Here is a 13,603-nt window from a genome sequence, read left to right on the forward strand (position 1 = left end):
CATTTCCTTGGCTTGCACTTGTACCTGTTTACTCTCCCAAACTTATTACCTGTATTTTTTTGATTGACGTATAGTTGGTTTACAATATTATATTATTTTTAAGTGCTCAGTGTAGTAATTCAGTATTTTTGTAGAATATATTCCATACAAAGTTATTTTAAAATATGAAGTATATTCCCTGTACTGTACATTACATTTTTGTAACTTATTTATTTTATACTTAGTAGTTTGTAACTCTTAATCCTCTTCGCCTCCTTTACTCCTCTCTCAGCCCCCTCCCTTCTGGTGACCACTGGTTTGTTCTCAGTATCTGTGAGTCTGTTCCTGTTTTGTTATATTTGTTCCTTTTATTTTTAGATTCCACGTATAAGTGAAAACATACAGTGTTTGTCATTCTCTGACTGATTTCACTAAGCATAATAATCTCCAGGTCCATCCATGTTGTTGCAGATGGCAAAATTTCATTCTTTTTTATGGCTTAGTAATATTCCATTGCATATATGTATACCCCACATCTTCTTTATCCATTCATCTGTTGATGGAAACCTAGGTTTTCATATCTTGGCTATTGTAAATGATGCTGCTGTGAACATTGGGGTGCACATATCTTTTCAAATTAGTGTTTTTATTTTCTTTGGATATATACCCAGGAGTGGAATTGCTCCATACGATCGTTCTATTTTTAATTTTTTGAAAAACTTCCATACTGTTTTCTATAGTGGCTGTACCAATTTACATTCCCACCAGCACTACACAAGGGTTCCCTTTTCTCCACATCTTGCCAACCCTTGTTATTTCTTGTCTTTTTGATAATAGCCATTCTGACAGGTGTGAGGTGGTATCTCATTGTGGTTTTGATTTGCATTTCCCTGATGATTAGTGATGTTGAGCATCTTTTCATGTGCCAGGTGGCCATCTGTATGTCTTCTTTGGAAAACTGTCTATTCAGGTCCTCTGCCCAGTTTTAAAAATTGGGTTGTTTGTCTTGTACTGTGAAGGAAACCATGAAGAAACGCAAAAAGACAATGTACTGGTTGGGAGAAGATAATTGCAGATGATATGTTCCATAAGGGATTATGTAAAGATCTGCTACAACTTAATATCAAAAACAAACAACCCAATTATTACTTGTATGCTTAATCTCTCTCCTCAGCTCCAGACTTTTAGATTTAACTCTTTAGGATTGTTTTTCCTCTTAGATGAATTAACCGGTAACTCATGTTCATCAAGTCCAAAATTGAACCTATTCTTCAGCTCCCTCTTTCCTTTCCAGTTTTCCTTATTGGCATTGTGGTCTTTGGCAGCCAGAGTCCTTTGAATCATATTGATTCCTCCCTCATACTCCTTTAATTCTGCCCTTCAAAAGTGTTCAACTTGGCAGTTATCTCTAAAATATTTCAAATTCGTTAGTTTCTTTATTTCCCACCTTATTTTAGGTCCTTTTCAGTTTCCCTCTGCTCATTGGTGGTAGCTTTCTTTCTAACCTGTCTCCCTGCCTGTAGTTTCATTTTTATGCTGGTAAAAATTCCAAAACAAAGTCTGATCTTTATAGCTATTTATTTAAGATAAACCCTCCCATGTCTTTCCATCTCCACAGACTAACCAACTTTCAAATTCTTTTACACAAGACAGTTTCTGCCTCATTTGCCACTTTTTTACCTGGACCGATGTATTTCTGGCTTATTTAGACTATTTCCTATCAGCCACACAAGCCAAATTCTGTTCCTCCTCATTATTTATCCTTGTGTCTTCTTATGCATTGAGTGCCTTTCCCTAGTCATCATTTTTTCACATTCTTGCTTGCTGCTTCCTTAGATGAAGCTTCAAACTTGAAGACTCTTTAACAGACATCATTTCATCCATTTCCTGCCAGTCTTGTGAAAGAATCCTGTATCTTGTGAAAGAAACTATTTAAAACACTTTTCATGTTTCTTGGAATATAGTTAGGTTCAATAGATATTAACTATTGTAACACTGGATTATTATAGTAAATCATTAAATAATTAAAATATGTAAATATTAACCTATATAAATATTTTAGATTATAGTAATTATTTTTTAATATAATTATATTTATGCTACCTGATATGAGCACCTCAGAGGCAGAGACCATCACATTCATCTTTATACACCCAGTGCCTTGTACCATGTATGCCTGACACGAGGCACTCAGAATATGTTTTCATGAGTGTAAAGGATGATTGACAATTAAGATTTGCAGATGATCTCAAGGTTTGAGAGGGTTCTTGTCTCTAGAGGTAGTATATCAACAGTGTTTTTCTTTTATGGTAAGAGAGCAGATGAAGAGAGAGAAGCAGCAGTGATTTATTAAGATTATGGATTTACTGAGTTTGAACTATTTTCTTGATATGCTAGGAGGTGGCTAGAAAGGGACTGCTTTTGGCACTGCTACATAGGAGAGTATATACATGACTGCTACATGACCTTCCCTTTTTTTCCTTCCAAACTTGCTCTGTAATTGGCAATTCCCCTTCTCCCTACTCCATGTTCCTGGGTGATCTAGAGCAGGGCTTCTTAATTGTGTGCTGTCAGTGAGTTGTGTGTGTGTGAAGATGCTGATACCCCCAACCTTTGAGGTGAGCCTCCACAACTTGGTGTGGCCCTGGCCCCTAGTCTCTTCACATCATCACATTTTTTTGCCCAATTATGCTGTACAAATATTATCATTTTCTATGTTTGTCATGTTACAAAAAGCACTGACTTAAGATCTGGTTTGCTTCTAATACTTCATTTGAAGTATACTAATTTGACAACTAATATTTTTAGGAAACAACTCCTAGAAATAACATACATGAAAGCAATGAATGAAAAACAGAATTTCTGTTGTAGGGTTACATTTTAATTTTTAATAAAAAAATTCCTGCTTGTAGTCTGATACTTAGCATACTTTTTTTTATTGTTATATACACGTTTTATATAGTTTTGTATGGTGAGCACATCCACTTGAAATTACTTATCCGTAATTTGACACAGACTTTTTCACTAGTAGTTGTTAAGTATTTTGCAAAATCTTAACATTTAATACTGATATTTGAATGTACTTGGATGTACATTGGATGTACTGATATTTGAATGTACTTGGTACTGGTATTTGAATGTACAAAGTACTGATATTTGAATGTACTTGGATGTACATCTAAGTACTTGGATGATGTAAGTATCCACCTTCTCTTATTATAGCTGTTATAATCTGGCTTATTAATATTGAGGTAACACTTGCAGGAATTCAGTAAATATTATGAGTATTAATGGAAGAGGATAAGTTAAGGAATACTCTCTTGTCTTTCTTTCTTGTCTCTTGTCTTTCAAGGTTGGCTGGGGAGTTTTTAAAGTCGAATTATTTGTTTGTTGCTGTTGGACAAGTGGGTGGAGCATGTAGAGATGTTCAGCAGACCATTCTCCAAGTTGGCCAGTACTCAAAAAGAGAAAAACTTGTCGAAATTCTACGAAACATAGGTACCTTACATTGATATAATTATCTTTTGTTATGATTTTGATTTTTACAATAATGACTTCTGGAAATGACTTTAAACATTATTTGGCATAAGTTAAATAAATAAGTTTTCACTGTTTCCTCTTTCTCTAAAGCTCTTTTTCTTATGATTCGATATTTTGGATAAATGATGTAGCAGTATAATCCTTTCTCCTCCATAAATGTTAAAAATAGGAAGAATTTGAGACTTTGTTTGAACAGTGTTTGACAAAAAACTATTCCAGCAGAAATACGTATTTTCTTGTTTTAGAAAATAGAAAGGAAGAGTAACATATCTACATCAAGCTCTGTTTACTCCACTAAAAGTGAAATCTTTGTTGTATTTCTACTTCCCAGTTTCTGCTCTCTAAGGCTTCCTGTATTCATAGTTCAAAGAATTTTGGAGATAGAAGGGACTTTAAAGCTCTAGTTCTGTTCCTTCACAATGTTGATGAGAAATCTATCTCTTTACCCTCAAAAAAATTTTTTTTCAATAGAAAGTTGTATTTCTTTGATTGAGATAGCTTTAGTTTGTGCCTTGAAATAAAATTTTCTAATATGGCCTTTTTTTTTTTTTACTTTGCATGGAAATGTCATGCCATATATCCTAGTATTTTACATATTTTTGTTCATATAATTTATCTCTTTTTCTAATTGTTAACTTAAATCTGCTAGCTTTCCTCTTCTGCCTTTAAAATGTGTAGGTTTCATTATTTCATAGTAGTGTACCATCTGCCTTTTTCATAATTTTAAATGAACAGGTGTCAAAGATTTTGTTGAGCTCATTAATTACAAAGGGAGCTAGTAAGATGTTACAGCCAATTCTAAGGAGAATTGAAAAAACACATTTATGTTTGTTTATTTTTAGCTTTTTGGCTGTGTTGGGTCTTAGTTGAGGCATGCAGGATCTTTCATTGTGGCACGTGAGCTTCTCTTTAGCGTGCGGGTCTTTTCTTCTCTAGTTGTGGCGTGCGAGCTCCAGAGCACATGGGCTCTGTAGTTTGCGGCATGTGGGCTCTCTCATTGAGGCGCATGGGCTCGGTAGTTGTGGTGCGCAGGCTTAGTTGCCCCACGGCATATGGGCTCTTAGTTCCCCGACCAGGGATCGAACCTGTGTCCCCTGCATTGGAAGGCGGATTCTTTACCACTGGACCACCAGGGAAGTCCCCAGAGAACACATTTATGTATAGGATATCAGGAAAGCTAAGATGGATTTACAAATAGATGCAAAAGTGGTCAGTATCCACAAAGCAATAATCAATTACATTTGAGGGAAAATTTTCATTTGTATTTTTATTGATAAGAATCATTTGCATTGCTCTCAGTTGCAATAGAGGTATAAAAAAATAAAAGACAGTAAAAGACACAGACAACCCTGAAGGGTGTGCTCATCAGTGATCATCTTTGCTCTTTTCTTGAAAAACAAACACACAAATGGTTTATATTTCTTGGTCACTGTTACTCCAAGTGTAGTCTCAACCACTTATGTTAATTATTTTAACTGTAGTAACTTCTATTTCAGAGAGTAAACTAGAGGCAGGGATGGACAGTTGAGAGATGTCATACACAAACATTGTAGCTGACTGCCAGAGCTCATGAACTTTCTATACCACACATATATCTTTCTACACCACACATATTCTTTTACACTTAAAGTAGCAAAATTGAGTAGGTTCTTTTTTTTTTTTTTTTTTTTTTTGCGGTATGCGGGCCTCTCACTGTTGCGGCCTCTCCCGTTGCGGAGCACAGGCTCTGGACGCGCAGGCTCAGCGGCCACGGCTCACGGGCCTAGCCGCTCCGTGGCATGTGGGATCTTCCCGGACCGGGGCACGAACCTGCGTCTCCTGCATCGGCAGGCAGACTCTCAACCACTGTGCCACCAAGGGAAGCCCGAGTAGGTTCATTAATATGACTCAAAGATATTGCCTCTCTATAGTATATGAAAAATAACAAGCAAAAGGATATAAACTTATGTCTAGTAATTAATGTTTGAGAATTCTATCCTATATTCAGTGATTATTGAGTTAATTAACTCAATATAGTCTAATATTTTAAGTTATCTAAAGCCAAAGATCTTGGAAATTATCTTTCAGATGACAGTATACAAAACGGTAGATAGTGTTGAATAGTCAGTTTAGTTGAACACAGATTTACATTTTCATACACTTAAACAAAACATTATGGAGAATGTTAGTTATTTTGACTGGCAAATCTCTATACATTAAGAAAAACCCAAGTAAAATAAGATACATGTTTGTTTTCTACTTAACACTGATAAATTCGAGAAAATACATTTGTATTTTTAAAACCAAGTAAGTTAGTCTTGTTTACCAAAGATTTCACTTAATTATGGGAACTTGGAATCTTAAAATATTTCTGCTTTAGCTCCTATAGGAAGAATTTTTTTTTTAAGTTTAATATAGTTAAAGTATTATGAGTCAATTTCTTTATTTTCCAGGAATTTTAGGAGTATTTATCTCTATAAATTCTCTAATTTATCTCTGTAAACCAATCAGAATTGAGCTCCTTTAAGAGACTTTATAATTTGTTAATACTCTCCATAGAGTATTAACATAATGCTTATACATAGTGGTGGGTAAAGCCCTTTCTGAATTATAGGTACATAAAGAGCTTATAGCTTCATTTCTACCACTTCAGCCACAGGTAAAGAGTAAACACAGAAATACAAAAAATGGCAATCTAACTACCAAAGCTAGAATTCTTTTTAGATTCTTAATTGATTTTAGTTCACAATGGACTAACAGTCAAAAAAGGCTAACAAGATGAATTGTCTATTATTTTTCACGCAACAAAATACGTAACTATAATTCATTAATCCATTTACAAAGATCACCAGGTGGTCTGCTTATAAAACTAAATTTGCATTATTGCTGCCACCAAAGGGGTATAGCTTATTGTCTGAAGGAGAAAAAATACCAAATCAGTAGAGGAAAAAAACTAGAGAAGTGTCAGGGGAGTTAAATTTTTATTACCATTTGGGATTCACACTGGGAACCAAGAAAAGATGAAATCGAGGCTTTAAGCTGCACAGTAGTATTAGGTAACTGACTATCAAATTTATCAGTTTTGGCATTGGGCATCTTGTTGGATTGAAAGGTAATTTTTGATAAAACATAAAATCATTACTCTCTGATAAATAAAATGACTATGTCTCAAGGATATAACTCATTTATTACTGTAAGAATCAGTTGCTCTATTGATTTCCTACCTGGTTGTCTAATAGATATCTGTGATTTATTGATAATTAAATATCACCCCTAAACCTTCCTTTCTTACAGTCCTCCTATCTCACTTAGTGTTTGTTCCATTCTTCCAGTTGCTCAGACACAAAATCTGAGGCATCCTTGAGTTCTTTCTCCAGTGTGCACATCTGATCTGTTAGCAAAATCCTCTTGTTTCTATCTAGCATCAAAGTATATCAGAACCGGGCTTCCCTGGTGGAGCAGTGGTTGAGAGTCTGCCTGCCGATGCAGGGGACGCGGATTCATGCCCCGGTCTGGGAAGATCCCACATGCCGCAGAGCGGCTGGGCCCGTGAGTCATGACCGCTGAGCCTGCGTGTCCGGAGCCTGTGCTTCGCAACGGAAGAGGCCACAACAGTGAGAGGCCCGCGTACCGCAAAAAAAAAATAATAATAAAAATAAAAAGTATATCAGAACCCATCAGCTGCTCAGTTAAAACAAAGATCAGATCTTTCCACTTCTCTTCTCCAAACCCAGTGGCTTCCCTTCTCAAAGTAAAGATCTTTCAATGGTTTTCAAGGCCCTTCATGATATGGCCTCCATTACCCCTCTGTCTTCAAATCCTACTGCTCTCCCTTGCTCACCCTATTCCAGGCACCCTTTGCTCGTTACTATTCCCCACACATAGCAGACATGGTTCTGCCTCATTGCCTTTGTTCTTGATGTTCCCTCTGCCTAGAACATAAAAACCACATGGGGACCTCTTTTCTGTTTGTTTTTTTTTTCTTTGAGCACACCAAGAACACCCATACCTTAGATCGATCCTTTATATTTGTTCTTACCCTCTGGCTTGTAATACTGTTTCCTCGGGTATCTGAATGGTTCACTTATTTTAGTAATATCTCTACTCAGATGTCATCTAATTAGAGAGGGTACATCCGTCCACTTGGGCCCTTTATTCTGCTGATTTTTTTTCCTTTTTAGACTTAATGCATAATATTTGTTATTTGCCTCCCCACAGTGAGTGCAGGGGCTTTGTTTTATTGCTGTGTTTTCAACACCTAGAATAGTTACTGGCATCTACTAGGCACTAAATATTTGTTGAATAAGTGAAGCCAGCTCATAGGAAGATGGGGGAGTGGGATTATGAAATGTAATACCTTCTTACTTTAAGGCTATAAATATCTTTCCTCTCTAACATTTTATAGAAAAGTTCCTTGTGTGGAAATGTCTCTGGCTCATGCTTGAATTTCAGCCAATTAAGTACTTATAAAATAACAAGTAAATATTTTTTAATGCGTTAAGGCCCTGGGATAATTTTCTGTATATATAAGATACTTTGGGGATTAAGGGGTTTGAATTAAGAGATAATGTTGGAACATGGAATATTGTAGAGTTTGTCAGCCCTGGGTTGGATGCCATTATTATGAATACCTCTGGTAGTCAAGGTAGAATAAAAGATTCTATGATCTTGGGAAGTAAAGAACAAAAGCATTTATTTATAGAGAGGGAAACGAAGGGCCTGAGACAAAATTGTGGAACTGTTAAGAGTTGGCAGGTAGATATCATTTATCTTTCCCTAAGTCTCTACTTCTTGGTTGGCTTAGGAAGTCAAAGGGCAAGCTGATTTTTTTTTTTTTTTAGTCCTAAAGTAGGAAAAAGTCCTTGTCTCTCCATCTTTGACATTCATCCATTCAGGAAATATTTGAGTTACTATTACCTATTAGGCCTCAGTCTAGGTGCTAGGAATACAGTGGTGGATGAGACAGTTTCCTACTCACCCTACCCTTTTCTTTTCTTTTCCTAATTTTGTAGTTTGAATGTTAATCATTGTTTCATTGTCTTGTAGGAGATGAAAGAACTATGGTCTTTGTTGAAACGAAGAAAAAAGCAGATTTTATTGCCACTTTTCTTTGTCAAGAAAAAATATCAACAACAAGTATTCATGGGTGAGTAGATTGATATGATTTCCTAGTAAGGAGGTAACTTCTGTTTGTCATTTGTTAAGAAATGTCAGTATATTTAACTCGTATAAAATCCTAGAATTAATATCTCAAGATCTAAACTGTTATTCTTCATCTTCATTTTAAGTTTTTATAAGAACCAAGTGGCGGGGATGGGCGAGTTAAAGGTGTGTCTTAGACTTCTTATTATGAGAATTGGTAACTTCTCAAGACATCTATTTAAAAGGCTCTTTGATAGTTAGAGCTAGGTGTTTCTTCAGCTGAATCTAATCTTTCTGATTAATCAGTGAATATATAGAATTCAGAGATTATGCTCTTTAAAAAGCAGCAATTTTTTTTTAACTGCTCAATCGACAGTACTGTATTATTCTCCATCTGAAAAAAAAACCACTAAGAATTAAATAAGAAAAGTTTCAAGACAAACGTTAAAAGGCACTCAACTATGTGGAATTGGCCTCGCCTCTGCAGGTTGTTTGGGTACATCCTTGATATGACAAAACTTGTCACACTCTTCCACGTTCTTAAATGTTGGTAAAGGGGCTAGACTAGAAAATGACATTCATAGTTGCCAAAATCTTTCTCATACATCAGGGCATGCCAACGACCCCACTTCTTCTCAGGTAAGAGCACCACCTCCACCTTGGTCCTCTTTCGGGGGCTGGACTCCACCTCTCTCTCCGCCATGTTGAGCCCCGCTCGGAACCACTGCGGCTCCCAGCGCTGCGGCGGCGGAACCTCTCGGGCCCCCGGCCCCCACCCACACTCAAAAAGCAGCAATTTTTGAGGTGGCATTCTGATCAAGTAGTATATTTTTTGTCAAGACTAGAAAGAGATTATTAATAGGTAAGATTTGATGTTTGTCATATTTGAGTTTGTATTTTGGCTCTGTGTATTAGCTGTCACCTTACCTCATCTGCAAATGGGGTTAATTGTCCTAACCTCAAAGTATTATTATGAGAATCAAACTAAATTATGACTTGAAAGGAATTAGTATAATACTTGGTATGTAAGAAGTAGACATTAATGTTAAATGTTGCTGTTTTTTACTGTTATTAAAAAGAAATTTGTGTCGAACTTCAATGTTTCTTTTAAATAATTTTCTTAAGTGCTGTCCTAATACATACTTTTATCTTCTTTCAAGTGATCGAGAACAGAGAGAGAGAGAACAAGCCCTTGGAGATTTCCGCTGTGGAAAGTGCCTAGCTCTTGTTGCTACTTCAGTAGCTGCCCGAGGGCTGGATATTGAAAATGTTCAGCATGTTATCAATTTTGATCTCCCTTCTACCATTGATGAATATGTTCATCGAATTGGGCGTACTGGTCGTTGTGGAAATACTGGCAGAGCTATTTCCTTTTTTGATCCTGAATCTGATGGCCATTTAGCACAGCCTCTAGTGAAAGTACTGTCAGATGTAAGTTTTTAATTTTTTTTTTAATTTTATTTATTTATTTATTTATTTATTTATGGCTGTGTTGGGCCTGTGTTTCTGTGCGAGGGCTTTCTCTAGTTGCGGCAAGTGGGGACCACTCTTCAGCGCGGTGCACGGGCCTCTCACTATCATGGCCTCTCTTGTTGCGGAGCACAGGCTCCAGACGTGCAGGCTCAGTAATTGTGGCTCACGGACCTAGTTGCTCCGTGGCATGCGGGATCTTCCCAGACCAGGGCTCGAACCCTTGTCCCCTGCATTGGCAGGCAGATTCTCAACCACTGCGCCACAAGGGAAGCCCCAGTTTTTAATTTTTAAAACTGAATGGATAGTGTTCTTACCTTGTCATTGAAAGCGGACATTTTATATATATGTATTTTAAGGAAAAGTAAACTGTGCCAATCTTTGAGACTTTATGCATGTTGTATATGAAGTTAATTTTTTCTTTTAAAGGCTCAACAGGATGTTCCTGCATGGTTGGAAGAAATTGCCTTTAGTATATATGTTACTGGCTTCAGTGGTAGTACAAGAGGAAATATGTTTGTATCAATTGATACTAGAAAGGTAAGTTGAAGGGAAAAATTTAGAACTTGGCTTTTAGTTATTCTTTGTAAATGTTGTGCTATTGTGAAGTAACTATAACATTCAGTAATTTACCTATTCCATTATTTTCATACCTGGAAGAATAATAGTTCTCTAAAAGTTTTATATACATATTATATAGTTTTGGTTTTAAAGGTGAGTTTGAGATTTATGCTCAGATACCTTCCTTTCCCAATTCTGCTGGCATTTTAAATTCTAATTTGGGATCTTCTGAGATTTTTGTAGGAATTCTTTATTTTTTGAATTCTGACCACATTATTAAGTAAGAAAATAATAGAGATATGTGGTTGCATATCTCTTCTGTTGTCAGTTTATAGGCAACATCATTTTTATACAGAAACAATGAGCATACTAATCATTAAATATTTATGCTTATTCATTGAAGTGAAGAGCTTTGTTTTTCCACTTGCCAAAACTACTGGCTTAAAGTTTTCTTGAAATCCTCTGTGCATTTAGACTTTCCAGGTTTATACGTACCGTTTTTCAAATGGATTGGAGTCAGTTGGAATGAAATTTTTTATATATTTGGGGAAGACATGGTGGAAAGCTTGAGTCTCAGTCTAGGCAGTGTAACTTTAAAGCTACATTAAAATTAAATGTTTGTTTCTTTTTTTTTTTTCTTTTTAAAGAATTACCAGGGCAAGAGCTCTTTGAACACAGCACGGTTTTCTTCTTCACAAGCTCCTAATCCAGTAGATGATGAGTCATGGGATTAAAGCTAAAACAACCTTCAAGTTTGTGGTACAGTTTTGATGCGGAGATGAAAATAGTTTTGATTTTTGATTTTTTTAATAGAAGTATGAAACCTGACACTCTTGTTTCTCCTGTCTTCTGTTCTTACTCCCACCCTTAAAAAGACATCCTTGCTGACTAGTTATGTGAAATGCTAAAAGTTACAACGTTGCAGTTACTGATACAAATGGTGTTAACTGGAAAGATTAAAGCATTCTAAATGTCTTGCTTATTTTTATTGTATTCTTCAGGGGTTTTAGACATATTTTATGTCTAAATGCCATGTCTTAGTATAGTGTTTATTGATCCTATAACAAACAGGACAAACAATACACTTTTGGTTAAAAATTATTGGGTCCTATTTTTACTTAAAAGGAGCCTTTAAACAGTAGTGAGTCACTGAAATATAATGACATGATTTTCATGACAAATAGACAAGCTTTTAAAAGTAATTTTGATTTTATATCATCAGATATGTGATGAACATAGTTAAATGTTTGCAATGTGAGCTCTGTACTCAATGATACAACTGTTTGTAGTTATACTATATAGACATTCCTTGAAAATAAAGGATGAAACTCTTTTCCCCCTAAGTTTTCCAACAGCACTTTTAATTTTTCTTGTTACAGGTCATAGTTCTCAACTCCTGTCTTTTGAAATTTTATTGAGTCTTGTGAAACCAATGAAGTGAACAAAAAGTCATATAAGTTGAATATAATATACATTAATACACAGATGTAATAATGAATGTCATTCTTTGAACTCAAACTATATCAATAAAAAACATTGCTGTTCACTGTTACAATTTTTTGATATTTTAATATTGAGGGAAAGTACTCTGTTTTTTTCATTTACCGTTATATATCTTAAACTTACTATGTCTAGAATGTAAGAAATTCTTAATAAATCATTAAATGAGTAAGCCAAAACATTAGGACATAAAACAAGTGAGATGTAAATATTTAGGGGGACAAAAATAATCAGTTTCAAATGTATGTTTTTATCGCTTAAAATATCCAAAGCAACATTTCCCCAACATATATGTCTTGTTATAGGAATTTGGTTAATAAATGAGGCATCACATATGAAAAGAGGAATGGAATATTCAACAGATTCTGTTGGGATAACTAGTTAGATGCCTATAACTAGTTATATGCCCATGCCATATTAAAAATAAGCCCTATGTGAATTACATAAAAAATTACAACTACAGAAAAATACAGTTAAATATTAAACCTTTGAATTGGGAATGAGAGTTGACATTAAGCTCAAAGGACAGAAATCATGATGGAAACAACAAACAGATTTGATCACAAAAGAATTAGTTGCTTATGTAAAAAGGTTAAACAGTAGACAAGGAAAAGTATTACTGTGACTACAGTGGATTATCAGTGTATAGTTATTTATATGTGGATATTTAGGAATTCTATTAGATCAATGCGCAAAGAACAGACAACTCAAAAAGGGAGGTTCAATTTTAAAAAACATGGGACAGGAATTCCCTTGTGGTCCAGTGGTTAGGACTCTGTGCTTTCACTGCCAGGGGCCTGGATTTGATCCCTGGTCAGGGGAGCTAAGATCCCACAAGCTGGAAGAAAGAAAAAAAAGGGGAAATATTTAACTTGTACTGTTAATCTCACTTCTGGGAAAGGCTAATTTCCAGTTTGTTTTGTTTACAAAGAGCATTTATAAGTCATTTCTTTTTTTTTTTTTTTTTCATTTCCTCAAAGAGCTTCTTGGTCATAGCCTGATTGCCTTAAAACTTTTTTGAATTTGCTTGATTTGTCAGATTTACCATAATAGCATTACTGAAACAAATGTAAAAAGAGAAAGAAAATCATACATGATCCTACCATCATTATAAACCAACTGTAAATGTCCCAGTGTTCAATTACTTTCCTCATTTCTAGGTATAGATTTGAATAATTTCTTTTAAAAATATCAGAGTAATGGATACACATATGACTAGAAAAAAAATCAAAGTAATGGATACACATATGACTAGAAAATAAAATTCTATAGAAAGATTAATAATAGAAAGCAATATTCTGCTGCCTCTCCCTTTCTTTTTTTTTTTTTTTTTTTGCGGTACACGGGCCTCTCACTGTTGTGGCCTCTCCCGTTGCGGAGCACAGGCTCCGGACGCGCAGGCTCAGCGGCCATGGCTCACGGGCCCAGCCGC

The 13,603-nt window shown here is 35.5% G+C and overlaps 1 protein-coding gene across 6 annotated transcripts in view; it reads left to right on the forward strand.

Annotated features, from left to right (window-relative positions):
* DDX4 (DEAD-box helicase 4) overlaps window positions 1-12,505 on the forward strand; it is a 69,100-nt gene extending 56,595 nt beyond the window's left edge. For all 6 annotated transcript variants that reach the window (XM_079916777.1, XM_079916781.1, XM_079916782.1 and 3 more), the window contains 5 exons: window positions 3,332-3,477; window positions 8,545-8,644; window positions 9,801-10,071; window positions 10,540-10,650; window positions 11,319-12,505. In XM_079916777.1, coding sequence (XP_079772903.1) covers window positions 3,332-3,477; window positions 8,545-8,644; window positions 9,801-10,071; window positions 10,540-10,650; window positions 11,319-11,405 — 715 coding nt within the window. In that variant the 3' untranslated portion in view covers window positions 11,406-12,505. The remainder of the gene's footprint in view (window positions 1-3,331; window positions 3,478-8,544; window positions 8,645-9,800; window positions 10,072-10,539; window positions 10,651-11,318) is intronic.
* Window positions 12,506-13,603: the final 1,098 nt, after the last annotated feature.

The sequence above is a fragment of the Stenella coeruleoalba genome (assembly GCF_951394435.1).
Source record: "Stenella coeruleoalba genome assembly, chromosome: 3".
Lineage (NCBI taxonomy): Eukaryota > Metazoa > Chordata > Mammalia > Artiodactyla > Delphinidae > Stenella > Stenella coeruleoalba.